The sequence below is a fragment of the Coturnix japonica genome, chromosome 37 (genome assembly GCF_054131305.1).
Source record: "Coturnix japonica strain WE chromosome 37, WE-NBRP24, whole genome shotgun sequence".
NCBI classification, from domain to species: domain Eukaryota; kingdom Metazoa; phylum Chordata; class Aves; order Galliformes; family Phasianidae; genus Coturnix; species Coturnix japonica.
The window spans coordinates 46,489-70,087 of record NC_140699.1 but is presented as its reverse complement, the minus strand read 5'-3'; the positions used below and the strand labels follow the sequence as shown (position 1 = coordinate 70,087).

The window sequence follows — 23,599 nt, the reverse complement described above, 5'->3', positions numbered from 1 at the left end:
AATCTGAATTAAAACTTGTCACTGAGAAAAATGCTTGTCTTAAAAGTGAAGCAAAAGGCTTCCTGATTAGGTTTCTTATTTAAAAATTAAATACATATAATTGCATGCAGAATTTTCTTTGATTGATAGATTGTGATTTTGCAGTTCCAGCAAAATAACCTAATTAAGTGTTGGATGTTGTATTTTTTCTTATTTTCCTAGTCGACCTCATTAGTAATCTATTTTATGTGTGTATGTGCAGATTTTGGTTGTCATTACTGTTACAAATACAATTTTGATTAGTGACATATTGTGTGGTGTACATATTAATTGTTTCCCAATGCATTGCATCCTATGGATTTAAGAAACATTTAATACTCTTTTATTGGCATTAATGTTTCTTTCCAGTCCTAATTTCACTGTACATAGCAAGGCACAGAGGGTGTTGGAGCATGTGGAATGCTTGAGCTTTTGTTTGACTTTCTCTTTGCCTATTCTGACTCTTTGCAGTGATTTTCACTATTTAGCATTTGTGTGCATTAGGTAATATATTTAGCGTTTCCCAACTCAATCCAATTTATGTATGTTTGGCTGCAGACCAGACCTGTGGGCACACAGTATGGAGTTGTCATAAATCTGCCTATGCTGACTATAAGTGCTATACTGCTGCAGTTGATAGCATGCTTGCATGAACATTTCAGAATGCTTGCGGAGCAATACCGCCTATTCCCAGCAAATCTCCTAGGGACTAAATTAATGTATCTCATATTGTATTGATTGTAGCCAATAAGTGCCTAAATGATTTGATGCAAGGCAGAGAGATTATGAAGAGAAGAGGGAAGAGGCAGCTTGAAAGAAATATGCGGTTTAATTACAGGATGAATTTCACCAATCTACCTCCCCCTAGGAATTTAACAAATAGGCCTAAGTGCACTTAGCTGTTCTTGACATCTGTTGAAATGATATCTGCCCGTGATGAGGGAATCATGGGAGTTGGTCTGAGGGTATTGTCAGGATCAGTGAGCCACAAGGAACTGCATTTCTCTCTGCAAAATTAGAAGAAAAGCCTACATTAGCAGTTTTAGGTTAAGCTGTAATGATTATGGCTTCTGTAGCAGGCTTCCATTTTCTGATTTAATGACACTGGCACTGTGTTTTAGAAAGATGTTAAGTAAATATTAAAAATTACGTTAAAAAATAAGCAATGAAGTATAAGTTCAGGCTGTAATAAAAAAAAGAGATCATGGTGCTACCATTGGTGGAAACAACTGCTTTTGAGAGAAACACCCAGATTTATATGTTGTTTTATTACACTTTATACTATCTTTGGGAGAGACACCCAGGTTTATACCTTTGGTTTTTTTATGGCATTTTATTCTATGTTATGAAACTCAGAAACTCTCAGGTAAACAGTGGAGACTGCATATAAGATGGAACCAAAACTGAAGATTCACCTTAAATTCCATGGGAAAGCAAGGATAGTGAAGATTGATGTTGTGTGTTTGCTTGTCTTGATTACATCTATAATTCAGAAGGAAGTATAGATTACTTAGTGCTTTCTACTGCACTTTATAGTATTTATACTATACCTCTGCAAAGGAGAACTTGGCAATTCCTTTAAAGTCCTAAGAGACATAAGTTCCTCTGTATTATTTGAAAGCTGCATTTTCCAGTGCTTGGAGCCTTTATGTGTATCACCTCATAAATAACATGAGTTGTATCCTTTGAAAAGGTGATAAGCGTATTTTGGGGGTAGGAACAGAAGGTGAAATATGTATCACATTAGCTGAAGCTGCATGTACGCATGTTCTGACAATGCAAAGACATAGGGGGAAAAAAAAGCCCAGATTAGGCCTTTGGGGGTTATTTCTTTTTATATGTAAGGTACATTCTCTTGCCTATGGTATTCCTTTGGCAATTAGAAAGCAAATCTACTGTTCATTTGTTCTACTCTGAAGGACAAAGTAGAAATGATGTCTCTAGGAAAGTTTTTGTTTAGCTGTTCTGTGCAAGTATATGTGAAGAGATCCATACAGTACCAATGTATGTACATATCATATTATTTCTTTAAAGTAAAATTAATTAAGAAAGCTAGGAGGAGCTCTAGCAACTCTAGCCTATGTACTCTCATTGGGTGTTCAGGTAGCAACATCAGCTGCATCACAGCTCAGTGTGTGGCTTTGCTCAGAGTCAACTATGTCATTTGGTGAATATATAGAATAAAGCCATTATTTCACTCCTAAGGGCATGAAGGAAAGAAAGGGTGAGAAAATTGGAGATAGTGCAGTGATGGTAAATGGTACCCATTCTTTTAATAGCGGAGATATTTTCCCCCAGGATTGAACTTTGAATTTACATTACAAATTTCATTTTCAATCTTGCAGTTGTAGAACTGGGGATTGGCTCCCATTTCTTGTGAATCATGTCATGTAAATGAAAACAAAGGAATCTAAGATGAAACGTTCTTCTTTCCAAACACGCCAAAGTCATTGCTTGGCTTTATTTCTCTTTATTATCTTATTATTATCTTACATTTCTCTTTATTGTCTTATTTCCCAGTTTCCTGAAATCAAAAGGTAACATCGATTCCTATGCTTAGTGTAAATCTTTTGGCAATAGGATTAATTAGAATGTCAGTTTGTTTCCCCTTACAGTTATCCGTGCTTCATTCTCTTTAAAACTGTAATAAAAATAAGATTGGAATGTATGATTAATTATGTATTTTTTCACTTCTACCCATATATAAGCTATCTACTGCAACTTAGCATGTCTTAAAGCAACCTCGAAAAAACTGTGGTGCAGTATATGCTCATCTAGGCAAAAAATTTGAATTCATTCAAGTCTTGCACTTGTAATTAGGCATCTAAATATAATGGCCTGATTTTTTCAAAGATGTGAGAACATTCAAACACGGTGTCTTACTAAGTTTTGCTTTCCTCTGCATTTTTGAAAACCAGGCCATATACGTAGGTAGCCTAAATAGAGATTCATGAACTAATTTGAAACTTAAATAGACTAAATTACTGAGCCTGTTTCTCAATTCACATTACTCTTAAAGGAGAAAAACTGTGACTACTAGCAGGGAACTCTGTGTTATTGGTACTGATGTCAAAACACTAACATTTCTGTCTGTTTAAAAAGTATTTTTGGTAGTTGTATAATGGTCCAGTGTTATATTACCCAAGCTTAAAGGACAAGCTCTGTCCTTTACATTCTGAATTATAGAAGAAACAGAACAGAAGTGTTCAGGTAGAACACTTTCAGTGAAACTGGATGATGTTTTGGGTTATCTCAAATGGTTGCTCTCCTTTAAAGCCAGAGTGTTTAAGGAAACACTGCGTGTTGTGAATTAAATACATTGTATATTTAACAGACCATTTACACCTGCCAAGTCAAGTAGTGTGTTTCTTTCTCTTTTTAACAGGTGTATTTTAGTGGCTTAACAGAAACTTGATTCAGGGGTTGTTCTGCTTTCCTAACTGGAAAAAATGTAACTGGTTTGGTTATCAGTTCTTTGTATCTCTATATTTAGATTTCTCAAGGGAAAAAAAAAAAAGTACAAAATCTGGTATGACTGTGAGAAAATGGGTGTAATTGTTATTACCAGTACCTTGCAGTTGTCACTCTACTGGCATTGGCAACTGGATGAGACTGAGTGATGAGAAAAAGCAATTATTCTTGGTTTAATGAGGGCATTCTGTGTGTAATGTGCAAATTAGTCCAAGAAGTCCAAACTCTAGTTTGAATGTATAGATAAGAATTCTTTTCCCTTTGACCAAATTTAGTTCATTTACTTTCTTATTTAAATTTGTTATAGTGATGCTGCTCATAATGTGTATTAGGCTAGGTTGCAGATGCTGATGCTACTGTACTGTTGGGTACATTTTCATGCAAAGCCTTTCAATTTCTTCTTCTTTTTTTGTTTTATTTTTCAATATCAAATGGACTATTTTTTGGTAGGCATTAAAAAAATACAGAAGTGTTGATACAGGTATATCTGGTAGCATCCAGAGAAAATGTATACATATATATGTATATATATATGTGTGTGTGTGTGTATATATATATACATATATATATATATAAATAAAGAAAAAACCAGAGGCTGTAAAACATTGCATTTTGGCCTGTAGACTGTTTCATTAGAAAATATGGTAACTCAGTATTATTTCTTGTTGGGTTGTGTGTTAGCGAGCATGGTGTGGATTGTTGGTTGAACTAGGTGATCCTGGAGGTCATTTCCAACCTGAGTGATTCTCTGATTCTTTAGAGAAAATTTTCAAGTGAGGATGGTTATAGGTTTTACATAGGGTAACAGCAGGGAGGCATCAGGCAAATATTGCAAATCAGTATTTTTCCCAGCATCCCAACATTAAATTCTCCCTCTCATTTTGGGGAGAGACTTTCCTGCAAATTCTTCTACACTTTGGATGAAGAGTAACTTTTTGAAAATAATGAGTATTGCTGTGTTGGCAAACTCTTAAAAATAAACTTATTAACATGTTTCCATGTCTCGTGAATGTGCTGGCATGCCTGCACAAGAAATAGCTGTGGTCTTGTGAAACCACTATGTTTCTTTGGAAGCAAAGTGCTTTCAAGTGCAGCATTCAGCTGCCAGAGCAGTCAGTGCTGAGGCCATCAACAGTGTCATTTCAAAAAGAATTTGTTCCAATGATGAATTTAGCAACTCTTTTGCTCTCTCATTTTTTCTTGTTAGATGAGTAATTCATAAACACTTTGTGACTTAGGCAGCAGGGTGCGAGGAGAAGTATCTGAGAAACCAGAAAATCTCTAGCCAGAAAGACAAATCCTTAGGCACAGCTATAAAACATACAGATCAGTAGCACAGAGCCATAAGAATGTATTGACTGTGGCCCAAACTCATCAGAAGATTGATCAATCCAGCTGGCTTGCATTAATTGTGAAATAGAAGGAACGATGCAATCAATGATAGGCATGAAAGTGCAGCGGTAATGATGCCACATCTAGCTAATCCAATAATGGAGAACCTGATGTATAGCGTATTGGAATTCCACTGTTCAGGCCCTGTCACAATAAAGTATATCCTGCAATTATGGGGAAAAGTTAAGCAGGCAGAAGTTGAGCCAACCCAATCAGCCAGTGCCACGGTAGTTTTTCTGATTAAACTCTAAGGTTAGTGGCACTCGAACGCTGCAGCTTGTGTTCATTAATAAAATATCAACCTTTAATTAATGTGAAATTTTGTATTTGAATCAAAGGAAACTACGAAAACCTAGCAAATTAGGTATCATGCACATATATTAAATTTGAACATTAAAAAAAATAATAAATGAATTAAACTGATCTCTCAGTTACAAGGAGGAAAGACCCTATGCTGACCTGAAAGCTTCTGGTTTCCCATTCTGGAAATCAATAAGACTTGATGCAGGCTCAAAGACATGGTGGGAAAAATAATATACTTAACAGACCATTAGAGAGCTGAAATTTAGTCACCTTCTGTAGCTGCCTATGGGTACTAATTCTAGTGTGCTCAGTGTATTGTGTTGGCTGGAGGAAGAGTTATGTTTGTAGAAAATAGCAATCATGACCTGCAGCTGAAATTAGGAGTCATTGGTCATCTACCTAAATAAAAACTACCAATCAAACAATATTCTCTCCAAAATATTGCATTTTTCACATTAAGGAGCTTAAAGTTTTTCAGTTATTGTTAAAAGTATTGATTTTTCATAGCATTACTTTAGTAATGAAACCTGAATAATTAATAACTTACCCATTGTCATTTTGATTTAATGTTGGCATTGGCTTTACCTTTTGATCGGTGCAGAAGATGCTGCAAGATGATGCTGAGCAGACAGGAGCACCTGGGAGGTGCATGCTTGGAACACAGGCTGTGCAGTGCTGTTCTCCCATGAGACAGAACCAGCTGCTGAATTGCTACATGGGGTTGCTTTCTCCTGTACATAAAAGGGAAAATTCAGAGGAACAGTGGAGACAGGATTGTGTTGTCTTTCTTTCTTTAGCTCATCCCTTTTCAATAGCATTTCTTGACTTATTTCTTGTTGAAAGGAAATAACGGCTCTCAGAGCAGCTCAACGTTAGAATACAAAGCACTGCTTATGTGTGGTTTTGAGTGGTTCCAGAAAGGGAATTGATTGGCTTCTTAACCACTGTGAAAGCACCTACACATACCTATAGACTCCTCTAATTCCAGTACTGAATATATATATATATATTAATAATACTTATTTGTTGTAAGTATATGAAATTACTGCTTTTCTGATGCAAAAAATCCACGTATAAATTGAAGTTTTGATAGTAATTAGTTCTTGGGGCCTTTTAATATTCACCATTTCTAAATGGAAAAGTAAAAATGTGGAAATTTATTTTCATAAACAGAATAACTTTCCTGTGCTTGCTTTGGTTTTTGTGTGTTTTTTTTTTTTTATTTTTTTTTTTTTATTTTTTTTTGTTTTGTTTTTTTGTTTTGTTTTTTACTTGAAAGGAGTTGCTGTCAGAAAGGAGTTTGGGAACCATTGTCTAAGCAAATAACAAATAGACAAAAGGATTTGCATTCATGTATGTTAAATTAAATTGGTTACAATACCTACGACAGATTAGAAGCCCTACATGTCTTGGTTTAGCTTCCTTGATTCAGGAGCAGTCAGGTCCAGAAGAAGAATGGGTAGGAATGATGAGTACTTCCATGCCCTAGTGCAGAAAATCCAGCACTCTAAGTCTTCAGCTTGCATCATCTGTTTTAGATAGCAAGTATTTGTGCAGGGCTTTTATTTTCCTCTCTAAAGTTTACATCTATGGGAGTTAAATGACAAAAGAAACCAAATCATTCCCATGGTTTCAGTGGGAAAGTAGAGAGAAAATTGAGAAGATGGTTTCTTGTAAGACTTCTAAATATTTCAAGATTTTTCAATATAATGTGATTAAGAATGATATTAGAAAGTAAATATTAAGTACACTTACATGAGTATTCAGCCTGCTTAAGTGAGCTAAAAGGAAAGGCTGTTAGAGTCTGTGGTCAGCCAAGCCACGTGCTGCCTGTCACAGCAGGAAATTTAGCCATAAACTGACCTTGAAGACCTTGTCAGTTCTGTGTTTTTGTAAAGGATTTACATGGAGTACTTTAGAATTTGAATGAAGTAATCAGGATACCATCCAGAGAAAGTCTGTCTGCTTGTGAAAACAGAAGAGTCGTAGTAGAAAAGGACCCCAGTGTTTCCCTGCACTGGAAAGTAGCAAGATTCAAGAATGCTTCTTATAAAACCTTTTGTTGAAAAGACTAAATAGCCCCCAAAAAGCCGCAGTCCTGAAGCCCTGTATTGTACTTTTATGTATTTTTGTTTCTCTTTAGGAAGAAAATAGAATCAATGTTCTTCATGTTTTTTTACTTAAAAATACTGCAATGTAACAGCAACAACAAGAAAAAGTTGTAATACTTCCATAACTGGATCTTAACAGCAACTGCCTCTGTGAGAAATTAATGGTGCGAGGTATAATTTCTAAACATATTTCTAATTGCATGAACTTGTAACACTTAGCTTTACATCTCCCCATTGCAAAAATGATAACTGAAGGAGTCCAGACTCTGTGGTGGTACATAATTGCTTTGGAACACTCTTGTTTTTCTTGAGTCTTTGGTTTGTTTTTGTTTTTTTTTAGTTTTTTTACCACTAAGGAATTATTTCCATACCGGGAAATTGTATTCAAGTTATATTACAGCAGTAAATGAGATCTACTAAATCTTGTTTCTTTCTGGGATAATTAATTTCAAGCCAGCCTATTTTAAAGAAGTACTGAGCAGTGTGTTTTATAATTGCTGGAAATCTGAACTAGCAATATTAGAATAGAAATATTGGATTTCTTTTCAAGTTTTGAGTAATCCCAGTAGACTTGCAAGCTGCTATGAATAACTCAGTGATGTCTAAGTAGAAGAGTTGAGGTGTTTTTCCCCTCTCTTACAGATTAGAGCTGTTATTTGAGGCAAAAAGTCAACATTAAGGCAAATGAAGATACTTTGTTAGGACTGAAGTAGTAACTGATAGCCTAAAGACATCGACCAATAAGCTGACTGCAGCAATACATTTGTATGTATTTCTTCACTCAAAGAGGTAGCTAGATGCCACCAATCATTTGTGATATTAATATCCAAGTATATTCATAACGGAAGAACTTATGCAAATACTTTGCTTTCCTCCTAGCAGTTTAATGTAATTAAGTGGCTGTATATATCTTTGTAGATCATTCCGTAGTATTTGTCTTACTTGCAGTTTAAAGTATAGCTAAAATCTTGTGCATTGCTACTATGATTGGGGTGGATAAAAAGCATGCTCAGAAATGGCTTCTTCCGTGAGAACGTGGCTGTCCATTTGCCTGCTTTATCTAGAAAATACTGTTTCAGCTTTCAGTGTCGGTGTCATTAACTTTTATGATTTCTACTGAATGCTCTTGAAGCATAAGACAGCAGGTAACCCTAAAAGATCTTACAGACTTCGAAGTACTTGAAGAATCCTAAGGTGCTAATGTTTTCCCCGAGAGATAGGGAGGGGTATTGATTAATCTATAATTAGCAGGGGCAAGATCATCCAAATACAGAAATCAGTGAGCTAATCGAAATGTCAGAATGAGGGACTCTACTGAGATTGATTAACGTGATCTAGATTATTAAAGGGAGATCTTTTCCCCTCCCATGATTTACCATGCTTGTCTTAAATTCAGACTCCTGAAAACAAGAAGATAAAGTACTCTTAACATTTTGAGAGCAGTAAAACTTAACCGAATGCAATGTTTCTTTTATAGTCTAGGCAAAGTAGTATATTTATCTGACATTATAAATGGTTGTTGAGTGGTCATTCAGCGTTTTTGCTGTTGAACAGCAGAATCACTCTGCTTTTGAAATTTAGGCTTTGTTTCTTAATCTCGCTGTATTATCTTCCATATTTATGGCTTTTCTGTGTAACTTATTTCTATTATGAGCTGTCTTTAAAATTCAACATAGTGATTTGTGTATCTTTATCCACTGGTATAGTGTGTCTCCATACCATATTACAACATGTGTGTGATTACATTTGTCTGGTGATCACAGTGGAAAGACTTGGGTCTTTGTGAAATTTGTGTGGTAAACACCAGGAAGTCATCTCAAGATCATCAAAGACTTAAAACTTCCCAAGGTTTTTTAATTCATTTTTAACTGAAGGCCTGCAGGTGGCACTGCTTAGATGACCCAGATTTGGTCTTCTGAAGCACATAAATGAATCAGCCTATGAGTTCAGTTCACCAGCACGCATCAGCAGTGATGAGTACTCTAAATTTACAGAGAATGGACGAGTCTGCTTTTAATGTGCAAGCTGAGAGTGCTCATTAAGGGAGAAAAGAGGAAACTTCAAGCACCTAGTGCTAGGCTTAAAATCATTCCAGCGCCATTAGCATGCAGTATTTTATATCCCACATCAAATCAGTTCAGTTTCTGTAAGAAGAGGCGGGATGCCAGCAGTTCTTTCAGGAAACCACACACCAGTTTTAGGAAGGTTTCAACTATTTCATGCAGATCAGAGCTAAAGATTCCTAGCTTGATCACAGCTGACTACCAAGTTGAAGTAAGAATGGGAATTTCTCGCATGTCTGTGTTCCTCCCCTCCCACAAGCAACAGGCTATACCTGTAACTTTTACAACCTGGTTATTAAGCACTGTGAGGAGTAAAATGCATCCAGACATTAGAGAGAGACTCTATATTATAACCTTTATAAGAAGACTGTCTTTTCTGCTGTCTGGGCCTTGGGCTTTGCATGATGATCTTTTCCAAAGATGGAATTATAACATATACAGCAAATATATTTATCTTAAATAATCAGAACTATCAATTAAAAGAGACTCACTGTTTTCCCCAGTCTCTGCAGAAATGTCAATTTTTTTCCTCATGGAAATGGATATTTAGGAAATGATGGCAAAGCTAGTGAAAATACTGAACTCAATCCTTGCCTTATTTCAAGTTCTACTCAATCCCTTTTCCACTATATTGGCTATGAGTTTTTGATGGGCTTTGAGCTAAATGGGATTTCTGTGTTGTGTGTGTGTGTGTGTAGCATTGCTTTATTTTTCGGTTGGTTTAGGTTCTTTTGGTGTTTTAGTTTTCCTTAAGACAGATGGTGGCAATGCTTTTCCCATACATTAAAACAAAACCCCCCAAAACCAGCTAGTAAGGTGATAGGAGAGACCAGACCAGCATTGCATGCCTATTTGCAGTGTTGCAAAATCTCCCTTGTTTTTTAGGAGGAGTTGGCAAATAAACTAACCATGCAGTTCTATCCCCACAAACTGTAAGAGTAAAATAAATAAATAAATAGCAAATAATTCAGATTTATGGCACACTGTAGATTCAGTACCTTTCTGTCCTGGCTTGCATACGTAAATCCAGACATGGCTTAAGAAAAAAAATACTGCGGTCTAAGAACTATAAAATACTAAGAGGAAATAAAATCAATGCTGGCCCAAGTCTTAGAATGCAAAACATAGAGACAAGCACGTGTGCACACACACTCTATAAAATCTTACAGAATTCTGCTTACTCAGAAGATTCAGCTCCAGGAGTCAAATAACTGAAAATGAGTGGAAGAAAAAAACAAGCAGTTTAATGGATGCCTGTGTTTTGTTGTTTTCCTAAAATCAAGGCATTTTTTTCCTTGCAGTAGAAGGCAGCCTCGGTACTACTGGATGCCCAGTGTGGGCAGATGAAAGTTATTTTTATTTCCTCTTTCCAGAGTTCTAAGCCACAAATCTCCTGCCTGCTGAATGCAAACACTTGAATTATGGTGTTTGGGAAATCAAGTGAAAGGCTTTGGGAAAAAAATAATAATACATTTCCATAATGTACTTTTAGTCTGGTTTTATTTACCAAAGAATACTGCATATTAATTTCAACAAATTATTGCAGCTTCCTGGAGTGCAGAGCATATACTGAGGAGAATGTATGCGTCGTCAGTCTGTGTCCCTAACCTGTCCAATTTATGTACAGTTGGGAAGTTTAGATTCTAGGTTTCCTGTTTCTTAGTAGAACAGAAATCTTCACGTATCAGACAGACACTGTGAGTGCAGAGACTGAGGAAATAAAGAAAATGGCAATGGCGTTTCATGGAAGATTCTGTTATTTCAGAATAGATTGTCTTTATTTAGAGCAAAAGCAATGTTTAGAACACTGTAAAAATGGGCAGAGCTTTAGTATATGCCTGCTGTAATGCCACAGGATCTCACTGACTTGAGGTCTGCTCTAACACAGCTTGTTGGGATTGTTGCCTGGCGGCTCCGCGTGCTGGGAGCTTTAGCCAGGGGCCTGCATTGTAGGCACAGAAGGCTTAGCTCCTTGAAAAGCAGTGTGGAAATGTCTCAGTGACTGAAGGAAGGGAGAATTAGATAACAAAAAGCTCGTGGGATTTGTTGGGGTTACCGTGTTGAGCTCTCTCTGCAAAATTGTCCTGTGCTGTTTACTTTGCAATTCTAATGGCCAGACATCTTTTTCAGCACACTCATAGACAGCTCAAGGTGTGTAGCAATGACTGTTTGGTTGCTTACTTGGTGACTTCGCAGCTTTGCTGTCTCTGTGCCTTTGTTGATTTTGACCAAAGTCATCACTGTATGGGAGACTCTCATGCTATGCTTGCAGACACAAGGCAAAGGCTGTATTTTAACTAGCGGTGCTTAGTTCCTGCAAAACTCACTTCTTTGTCACAATGGACATTAAGTACTAGAAGTACTATTATTCAGATTCATTTGTCCACGACTGAAATTACAGTATATGTAAGCCCAAGTTGAAAGAAAATTTTTAAGTATCTTAACCTAATGGAAAATAATTAATGATTGTAATGACATGTGCTTTTTGAGACACATTAGGAATTTTTGTGTAAGTAATAGGAGGCAACTTTGTCTCAGAATATACCTAACAGGGTATAACAAAGGGCCTGAATTCAAGACTCTGTGCAAAATTAGAAATCAAGCAATTGATATGATATACTGGCAAACGAGACAAGTAACCTAATGCAGAGAAGCATTAGCTACCCTTTTAATTGCTGCTTATCCTCTCTCCGTAAGTGAGGTAATTGATGTTTTACTCTCAGAATTGATCTCAGTGTTTCAGGTAGTTAGCAGAACAGAATAGCTTTTACATCATATAACACTAAAAATCGATGAATCACATAAACTAATCCCAGGCTTGAAAATCTGCTAAACTTGAAGACTAGCTGATTGAAAAATAATGAGGTTGTTTGGACCTTGATTTCACTAGACTAGATGGCGTTTAATCTGACGTAACAATGTAGAACAAAGACATTGTTCCTTTCTTTTATATTTCCAGTGCTTATATGTTCATATTATTGTTCCCTCCTGTTTTTGTTTGTTTGTTTGACTTTTTTTACCCTTTTGCATTTCTTTCATTTCTTTTTCTTGCACAGCCTTAGCTAAGGCTAAGGCTTATAGTGATGCAGGATTGCAAGGTGTAAAAGAATTGTTTCTAATGTCTTACCATGCTATACTGAGTGCAAAGACTATACCATCGCACTGTGAGCGTTACATGCATGCAAATTGAAATGAAATGGACATTTTGCATTGCACTCTTCAGTTATTATTTTAGCCATGAATACTATAACATGATGTTGAATTTATTTATAGATATAGTAATTTGATTTATCCTGTGCTGCAACTTAAACACCAAATATATGTAGCAAAATGTTTTCCTCCCTTTGTATAGGGCTATAGATAGATATAAGCAAACTTGTAGGTAGAATTCCTTCTCCTTTCAATTTGGATTAAGATATGGCAGGACAGTGAAGAAATGTATTGCTATATGAAGAAGAAAATAGGTTATTTTTTATTGTAAAAAGATACGGTATTGAGATCTTTCATGTATATATAGCAAAAGATGTCTCTATCTCATAAACTCTGACCTGAAACTCTGTCAGCATAGTTCACCTTTGGGCAGCTCATCACAAAGTCTCAAAGAAATGTTGGCAGCAGCTCTTCCATGCATAACATTTGTATGCAGTGTATCATTAAAATTTACCTCAGAATGTATAGATACAATAGAATCTTGAGCTGCAGTTTCAAGCTTGTTATCACGGAGGACATTGAAGAACATGACATATAGTTTGCAAAATGAGCATAGGTGTGCGTGCATGCACATGCCTATACATAAGTTTAAATATTTCCTTCTACTTCTCTATTTTTAGGGCAGTATGACCGTTACCTTAGTTTCATTAAAGGGTGAAAAATGTTTAACTTCTCCAGCTGCACCCAATTTTTGCCAATGACTGTTCATTTTCTTAAGAGAAAAGCAAAGAATATTTTAAATGAGACTTACTTGTCCAAGGTAACCTGAGTGAGAAGAATACACTTCCCTAATGGACGCCCTGATATGATAATCTCTAGATGTCCTTCATTACGAAGCGTCAAGGTTTTTTTTGTAGTTTTTTTTTTTTTTTTTTTTTTTTTAGGAAGGCTTTAAAAATTGTTGGGAAAAAAGGTTTTGTTGCAGCAAGTTGTAACGCTGCCACTAGAAATATATTGCTGATTAAATTTTATTGACAGCCCTTGTAATGCATTCTTAGAAGCAGTAAATGCACTGAGTGAGTAATTATTGAATGCTAGACACTGCATCTTCTATACTTAGTTAAGCTGTTTAGGGAAGGAGATTAAGGCAGAATGCCCTTGCCTTCCCTGTGTAACTATTAGGTGTGGATATTGTGCAGAATAAAACACCTTTCTTTAGGATGCCAATACTACAAAGGTTGAAAGAAACTTTGGTTTTGTCCCTCCCTTTTTCACTTGAAAACTGAGGACAAACTGGGAGAAAAGATCAATATTTGTAAGGCCCACAAGATAGATTTCCACATGGAGGAAAATAATCTTGGTTCTTTTAAAAGAAGCCCTCCCAAGGACTATTCCTATGTTGAGCAGTGGTATTCAGAGTTGCCTTGTATGTGAAAATAAATGCAAAATTTCTAAATCAAACCTTAGTTCTCACTTACTGGCCTATTTTGTTCTCAGTACTACTACGTTTGGTGCAGCAATTTGTCATGGCTTTGTTTTCTTTGACATGAATGTTTCAGGGTAATCTACTATTAATTGCTGATAATTAAAGACATTACTTATTGTACTTACATTACTGTTTCTTACTAACATAGTGACAACTCAAATGTTGTTGGAAGTGATTCTGTAATAATCTTTAGGTCCAAGCAGGGGAAGTATTTACACAGTCTTGCCACATCTCTTTTGTACTCTGATCTGAAGTGTATCATCTGGATATCTGTGATCATTAAGTGCCAGGGACTGGAGCTACCTTCAGCTACAAGACTTGCTTTGCATTCTAAAGACATTCTTTACATTTCTAACTCTAAAATAACTCATCTCAGTATTGTTCCTTTGCAATTCTGCTGCTGTAAGTGAAAGAAAGATATTGCCTTTGGTGTGTAAGATTTATAGTACAGAGCAGAAAAAAAGCATTTTTACATTACTAGCATCAGCAGCTTTGAGAAGGGATGGGTTTGTGGCACCAGACATTTTACCTGTTTGTACAGCCTATCATTCTACTGAGCATGTAAGCAGGAAAAAAATATATCATAAAATGTGTTCCTTGTGACGTTTGTTTTACAGCTCTTTAAAATCTGCCTGCAATAGAAATGCTTCCAGGAACTGTTAGTCCTATTGCAGAGCAGAGGTCAAGCACGTGCCAGGAAAGTGAGACCATTTTGAGTTTGGACACACAGGTCTTTTCTTTGTGGGACTCATTCAAAAGATACAAAAGCAAAGCAAAACAGAGAACTTTTGTTCTTGGATATATTTATAAAGCATCAGTGATGCTAGTGTGTGAAGTTCTTTCTCTAAACTTCGTGAAGGCGTAATTCCTCCACGCCTTTGGTACACTTTAGGAAAAGAACATCACCTAAGGGGTCCGCTGTTTGATGAATGAGTGCAGTAAAGGCAGCCTCTGCTTCACAAAAAAGATTTATTACAGAACAAGCTGATAAATGTGACAAAGGGTACAATACTGGTGTTTTGATTTGTGTGGTTTTTGAGTGATCACGGAACCTACCATTGCATTTAATGTAGAAAATAGAAAGAATAATTTAAAATACATTGATGACATTTAGAGGCCTACTTCCTTCTGAAAATCAGTGTGGATTCTAGTGATTAATTTGCATCTTTCATTTGTATCCTTGCAATTCTCTCCCAAGATGTAAAGACAAGTTGTGCAGATATGTTTCATAAATAATGAAGCCATCCGCCAAAAATTCAGGTGGAGTGATGCATGAAAGCTGACTGTCCTAGTGAATTCACTTCATGCTGTTCACATTTTTATTTCTTTTTATTATTCTTTCAATCAGAATTTATTGACAAGAATGTCAATATAAAGTAACTGTAAATAGATAAGCATGGACTATACTTATTAAATCTCAGTTAAAGGAATTGTTGAATGCCAACTGTAGTTAATGTTGAAAATTCGTAGGATTTCCTATTTTATTTGCAGATGAATAAAATAAGTTTTCCTAATAAATCTGTTGAAGACTAATATATTAGGTTAATAGTCCAGAATAGCAATATGTTTTGATAAAAGCTGTGTTTTGGTGGTTTTTTTTTTTGTTATTTGTCAAGCATAAACAGTGGAATGATGGTGACTTGTTTTTATCAGCGCACAGGCACAGCAGGTAACCTTCCAGATGTTTACTGATGACACACAGGTGATACCTGCTGAGGCAGTTTGTAGCATAACTGGCTGAACATCCATGACCACGTGCACCGATATCCTTATTTTCAGCCTTCTCTTCCTTTGAAGAATTTTTCCAGGATGTTATATGTATTTGGTATACATAATTGGCACCTGAACAGGCTGGTATTCATTTTTTTCTGATTTAAATATAGAAATTTATTGTATGGAAAAACAGATTTACTTCATTTCATTATGTGTTCTCAGTCATTGTCTCTGTTACTTTTTAAAAAGAATATAAGAAATAGCATATCATAGCATTCATTTCAAAAGCAGTTAGCAATACCTGATACTTAGATATTAATTAATGTGTCTGACTTCATTTTGTATTTACACTACCTTCAGAGTTTATCGCTTAATAGGTATTCATGCCACAAACTGCATTAATTTTTCCACGCAGAGACTTAACATCCATTTCCCCAAAGTTACAAGATTTTACAAGAATAAATTCTGGTATTAACTGTATGCTCGTGATGCAAGAAAATGATTTATGCAGCAGTAAACAGTGTAATACATGTAATGAGCAGGTCTTGGTCTGGTAGTGTTTGCATTCGAAGATAACATACTTTATGCTGATTATTTCTTTAGCATCACAGTATTTTCAATTATGTTCTTTGCAGTGTCCATTTATTCTTTTAATACAGTGTCTTTGCCTTCTGATTATTCCTTATAACACAGACTGTGCTATGCAGGGAAATTAAAGTATACTGTAGCTGCTTTTTGTGTACCAAAGAAGTATTTATTTGAATACTAAATATAGATGAAGTTTCTCATGGGGTTGTTCTTTAACATACATGTGCAGAATTTAATTTTGAGGATTTTTACCACACAAGCTTTTTTTCTAGAATTATACTTGCAAAAATGTTTTTAGAGACTTTTTTTTTTTTGCCGTTTTTTAATGAAACTGTACTGCAGGGAAGTTTCCAATTGAAGGGCAGCAGTGTGTTAGCATTCAAGGGATAGTCACATAGTCATGCTATATAGAAGCGAAGTAGACGTAAACCAGTTTTTCTCCTAGTGGTCCATTTCACAAAAGGCACACCAGAGACTCATGGTTCCCACCCTTCTTAGAAACATCAGGGAAATGGTTTTGCAGTGGGATACAGTGGGGGAACGGCTGCCATGCTGGCTGATGTTGTGCCATGTTGCAGGTTTTGTGCTTTGTGCTGAGACAGGGGTCTCAGAAAATGATGAGCTTTCCAGCTTTGTTGCAGTACTGCAAGTTTTTGTGTATGGAATCGGGAAGCGAAAGGCAAATTCAGTGACCCAGGTCTCTGTGTGACCTGCAGCACCTTTTGGGAGTACAACTGTTAAAAACAGCAAAGCAAACAAACAGAAGCCAAGGTAGATTTCCAGGTATGTGTTGGTCAATTGCTATAGATGATCTTAAAACAACAAACAAACAAAAAAACGTGTCTTAGCCCAAGGCCAAGAAAAGATGAAAATTGGATTTGGGGTAACCTCAACTGTTTAAAAGAGTAAATATGATACAGGGAAATAATTACCTACACACTGATTGAATGCAGCAACAATTTTTAGAGTGTTTCTGATTTATTTTTGGAGATTTTATATTTTTATTTTATTTTCCCTTCAGTACAGTTCTCCTGTTTTGGAATCTTTTGCTAGCTGAGGATAAGAAGAAATAGAAAGGAAGAAGCAAATAAAACCGTAGATTATTTTTTATGGAAAACGAGATTGTTCCCATTTGCATTTACAGCTTTACAAGGATTGTAGCATGATGCTTCTCTTTTTTTTTCTTTTTTTTTTTCCTTCTTTTCTTTTTTCTTTTCTTTCTTTTTTTGATGGAAATGCTTAATCTGAGCTCAATGGGCCATAATAATTGCCTGTTTCTTCCAGTAGGAAAGAAAACCCTTTTGTATACGATGCTTGAAGCCTTAACTGTGCTTAGTATTACACACAGAACTGTAGACATTTCTTCACCCAGATATATTTATAACAGCAGCATTACTCGATATACAATACGAAACCAAGGGCATTTGAGAATAAATCAGTCCCTCTAGCTACTGCTACAGCACAATAACTGATGGTTGTAATAAAATCCCTTGAAATTAAAATTCCATGCATGCAAAGGCACATACCTTGCCAAGAGAAACCCAAAGATCCGTGTTCTGGAAAAATTTGCATATGCACAGACGTACACACTTTTTACCCATTTGTTATAGAAATTCAATGTGTACAAAAAATCTTCAGGCTCTCAGCACTGCAGCAACTTATTAGCCTCTTCAACAGGGAATATATGGGGGTCTTCAGGAGTGATACACAGGAAAAATGTAAGCTGCTGATGGAAGAGGAAGCTTCCTTGAGTAAGCAAATGGTGATTTTATGTCTGAGATACTGTTAATGTTGTTGTCAGTCACTAAAAAAAGCTCTCCAAACCCCTATTCCACTTTATGTTGTCCTGCATTTATGCATTTTCTGATATTTTTAATAAGTTATTTGCTTAGGCATTACTTCATGGAACTCTGAGGTCTTCAGATAGATGTTTCTTCATTTGTATCTTGGGTTTTCATATGAATGAGCAAGAAGTCATTTTATATAAATACACAGTATTTTTATGTGTTAATGTACAGGTATGTACTCTTTCTGGTCAGAGAGTGGTTCTCCTGCAACTCTGTTTCTTTTGAATTCTTTAGGGAAATAAGGTGATGAAGAGAAAATTATTAACAGAAAGAGTGATAAGTCATTGGAACTAGTTCTATAGTGTCTGGATTTGCATATCCTTGTGAGGAGTAGATGACTTAAAAAAAAAAAACACTTGTAAAAGATCTCAGTTCTCCCATCTGCTCCTGTTACTTGAAGAGAACAAAACATACTTCCCCATCCTATTCATGTTCACAAATTCACAAGAGAATCACACCAGCAGGTTGCAGACAATTTCCGAAAGGTCTATTTTGTTGAAAATGGAAGTACCTCATAGCATGAGTTTTATAAGACAGTGGTCTTATAAAATGGTGTTGAACTATTGTTCAAGTTCTTTAAAAGTTTTTCTTTGATAAAATCCTTTGAAGAGAATCAATATTTTGGGCATTCTTTCTCTAAACTGTGGTACGTGAGAGCTTGACATAATGACATTCAACGTATTGACCAGGCTCTTCACGCAGTTTTGAACTAAATGAAATAAATAGTTCATTGCATATGGTTCAATTCAGAGATTTAATGAATTAAATTTAGGGCTGACAAGCTATCTATTTAAAATTGCAGGATGTACTCAAGATTTATTTCAAAGGTATCTTGATCATTAATTAAATATGTTATGACTTTCCGTTCCTTTGGTTTTTCTGTTCAGGTTTACATACTATAAATGCATTATTTATGTTTCCCCTTAAGTGCTCAGTACTGCCAGGATGCTACTTTTAAACTGGCACACATAGAGTAAATAAATAAATAAATTTTAAAAAAGATGTTTTTTCGTGCATGTTATCTTATTATTTACTTCAATTTCTTTTAGAAAGCTTGGATGTGGTGATAGACTATGAGGCCAAGTATATTTTAAAATACAACCCTCTCACTCGTATAAAGTCTCTTTGTTTTAAAATAAGTGGTTGCTTTTGTTCTCTTTATTTTCTTGCAGTTGCATGTAAGACATGGTCTCTTTCTCCTGACTCGCTCATATTTAATCTCGTTGTCTTTTCTGCCCCATATTGTATACTTACACCTTTCATAAATAATTCATTTCAGTCCTGTATAATACTGTTCTATTCTCTGTGGCTTTGGATATTTGTCAATTTTATGTTTAAAGGTTCCATCATTCAAAACAACAGCAGTAATGACTAATGAGAACAGTTAATTAATGCTTAAATATTCAATAACTATAACCCTTGTGCCGTTCTACAAATGTTTGATTTTATCTATTTGTTGTAATGCTTCTGGTTTGTATAGAGAAGATTTCCCTTATCATTTGTTTGTTAGAACTTATCCTTCTGTGCTGAAAGGACTGAGAGTTTTATTCTAAGTTACCTGACTTTGGCTGGGAAATTCAGCTTCTTGTCATCACCGTGGAGTGAAAATGTCTCGTTCAAATGGGTATTGTTCCATTTTCTAAGTGAAAAGCAGTGGAAAGCATACTCTGAACAGCCAAAAATATCCTTAGAAAAATATAGCATCTCATTTCTTTTTCATGTTTTGTGAATTATGTTTGTCATGTGCCTTAATTACAAAAATGATGATTACACTTTCAAAGTTAATGACACTCAGTAACAACAATTACTGTATTCTGAAATGATTTAATGAAACAAATCAAAACAACCAACCAACCAACCCAAACCTCTCACTAGAGACTGGCGGTTCAATAACATCACACCTTTCTGAGCACAACTTCTGGGGCTTGAGGTGTGCCCATGGCAGGGTTTCTTTAGAAGTTGTAATAATAGAAAGAAAGTTGGAAATGAGCACTGTAGTGCTACTGCTCAGTTTCTTTGAACTCTTTTTCTAGACAAGTTGCTGCTTTCTTTTTGGCAAGGTAATCACCTCACAAATTGTGCTGCCACTTACTTGTATCTAATGGTAATTGGTAGCGAGGTGGTTAATTGTTAATTAGTAGTTGTTCAGCAACTAAATCACATGCAGAAATGTTTCCTGTAGATGTAGCAGTTCCTAAAAGACAGCAGTGTGGAAGTAAAAATGCATTGGAATCCAGTCTTCTTTAAGGTTATTCTTGTACCAGGTCAGAGCTGGAAGTTGTCATTTCATTTATTCTTGAAGTTGTTATATCTTTGTATCTTAAAACTGTGAATATGCCATAGTATCTTAGTAGTGGGATACTCCAAAATATAGCAAAGATCTCTTATAGAAAAAGAAGAAAAGGAAAGCTTTTCTCCAAACTGGACTCTCGCTGAGATCTTTAAATAGTATTCATATAATTGAATTTCAAAAGCACGTTTATAATTCAGTGTGGTAGGCTGTGATGTTATTTATTTTGACCCTCGTAAAATAAAATAATAATTGAAAAAAAAGTGTTTTCCTAAAGGAGTGATTCTGTACAGACCTAGCAGCTTTGTTGTTGCAAGGATGCCATGCTTTCAAAGCTTTTCTCTTTTTTTCCTTCTGCAGAGTTCAAATCAACAGATGAGTTGTGAAAGAGAACAACTAAGGGTAAGTGCAACAACATGCACAATTTCTTTAAAACAGTAAGCAGAATCTAGTTTCTACTATTTTATTAGCATAATGATGGACTGCTTTTTATTTCTATAATTTAAGAATTTAACATATTTAGCTCAGTTTATTTCTTGCTTGTTGTTAAATGTTGTAAATATCTTGGTGTTAAGCAGCTACAGTAGATACAGGGTTATTTCCATAACTTACCTAGAATTGGTAGTAAATACCTCTTTATGGGAACTTGCTTCACACTCAGCATGAAGATTTAGTAGTGATAAAGGTCACCCCATTCCTCAGACTGTCTCAAAAAAGCAAACGCTATCCATTTGGTTGTTTATGATATCTGTGCTTTCAGATACAAATTAATGCTATGAATACGCGGGAACTAGAAAAAAAGGTTTGAGTTTTTTGTGCGTGTATTGGTTGCATAAACAGGGTAGATTTCCTTAACCCAGGTTGTGAGTCTTTATTTTTCTCTTCCCCACCCTTCCCTTTTAAAATGATGGTTTAAACAAGCCTCGTTCCCTGTTCCCATTAAGTTCTACAAATGCTACGTATTTCTGCAGATGTTTTTTTCATCACATGTATTTACTTATGCAGTAATAGTGTTTGTTTGTAAAGACATGAGTTTGTTTTTTTTAACAGAGGCTTTGGAGTGGGAAGCTTTTGTGTCATCTAAAGAGTTATTTAGCGGAGCTACATTTACTAAGACCATTTGATTAGCATTTTGAAATCCTGTGTTCAAGTTGAGAAGAAGTGGTGGGACTGAAGGAAGTGTGCACTCAGTTTTTATAATTGAAAAACCAGTTTTGGAAATAGAAAAAGTAACGTCTTTTGTTTGTAATTTACTTAGCATTGGCAGTGCCTGCACGATCTGCTAGCATAAGGAGTGTACTGTAGTTATAAAGTAAGTTGTACAGTGTTCTTAAACATTTATCCATTCACTACATTCATCAACACACCTAAATTCTTGAACTGATCTTCTCCATGTTCACAGTATGATTGCTGTTAAACATATTATGCAAAAATGATATGTTACAGCCTTGTTCTTGGTTCTTTCTGCTCTGTAACTGCAGTGCTGTTGTGCTGAAGGTGGAGTGGAGAAGCTTTGTTTTATCAGCAGTAATGTCTCAGTAGAGCAGCTGTCAAAGTTAAAGCACTGCTGTAGAATTGGAAGGGCAGTCTTTAAGAGGTGGTGGTGCCACAAGAACAAGGAATGTTTTTATTTGTTTTTATTATGGTTTCTTCTTTAAATGAAGAAGAAAACACACTTTGAAATAGAAGGGAAGAAAGTATTCAACTGTTTGTTTGACTTAATGTGTGACTTTGTAATTTATGAATGAAATGTGTTGTGGTTAGAGGTTAATGTGTCTTTCTATTCCACTGTTACCCATTACATCTACTTGCAGTCAGCTTGGGGCTCATGGTGCCTTTGTGTCGCGTGAAGATGTGCCTCTTCCTGACACATGAGGAACTTAGTAGGTTAGAAATGTGCTTTGTAATTTTCCATAAGATTATGTGTGGACCTTTTCCCCAGTGCTGCTGGATGTCCCTGTTACATGGCAGACATCACTTAGACACAGCTCTTCCCAAGGCTGGGAGCCATGTGAGCAGCGAACTGCCTCATGGTGTCAGAGCCTGCAGCCACTCTACTAGAATAAAGCATTTACTGAAATGAAAATGTTATTCATATTAGAGCCTTTAGATATTAACAATGAATGGCAATTCTGATTATAAAGTATGTGTACTTTAACTTTTTTCAGCTTTGAAGCTAGTCTTTATGCGTTGTACTTGCATATTTTCAGTGGTACTCATCTAACCTGTACACAGGCTGCAATGAGAAGCTATGGGATTTGTCTCTTTAAAACAGCTGGGGTGGTTTAAAGGGGAACCAAACCATTTGTATCACTCTCCAACTCTATCTGCATGCTGCTCTTTGCATTTTCTTTAAAGAAAGTAACAATACCGCTTAGTCCCCCCCTGGTTCTGTTTTCTGCTCTCTGATCCTGGTTATAAATCCCTTTCTATACAGTTACACCCTATCCTCCTCCCTGACTCCTTCTTTCTTATTGTTTTGCAAGTTGCTGTGTGGAGCTTAATGTAATTGTCATTCTGGAGCACTGTATATGACCTCTATAAACTCGGACCTCACAGTATGCTCAGAATACTTTTAAAATACTTTTGTTCTAATCATCTGGGCTAAAAACAGTCTTTAAAACATGAACAAGACAGTCTTAGGGACTTATTCAAGTCTATGCAGGAAAACTAGAATGCTCGACTTAGGTGGAAATAAGCTGCAGTTCACAATGGTGAAAAAAGCATGGTGACAGCCTCAGAAATCTGAACCTTGTTGTTTTGACTTCAGATTATTATTTTTATCATGACAGAATGGCATTGTTTGAACTTGTAAAGTAGCTTAAACTTTGCTGAGTGTTACCCAATCGTCCTTTAAGCATTCATTATTTTGCATGCTCAACTCAACATAATTGTTTAAATTGAACTGTGTATTTGCATGCATGTTTTTCTGTATATATAAATGGATGTGTTTGGTCCTTATGCAGCAGTATTTGAAGAACACTTCTAAGGTGGGCATAGAACAATTTTAAATTCTAATACTAGAAGGCTTTTTAAATGTTCCTGTGAAAATCAATGAAGTCTGATGTAAAATGGTGTTATTAACTCCCATGATCTGAAATTTTAAATGACCCAGTTGTTGCTCTGATTAACAGCTTCTTTCACAGATGCTTATTATCAGGATGCAT

At 35.7% G+C, this 23,599-nt stretch overlaps 1 protein-coding gene across 1 annotated transcript in view; it reads left to right on the top strand.

The window, feature by feature from the left end:
* LOC146754817 (obscurin-like) overlaps positions 1-20,834 on the top strand; it is a gene marked incomplete at its 3' end in the record, with an annotated part of 206,275 nt that extends 185,441 nt beyond the window's left edge. The window contains exon 5 of the mRNA XM_085526470.1: positions 20,793-20,834. Within this exon, the coding sequence (XP_085382596.1) occupies positions 20,793-20,834 (42 nt within the window). The remainder of the gene's footprint in view (positions 1-20,792) is intronic.
* Between the last annotated feature and the right edge of the window lie 2,765 nt (positions 20,835-23,599).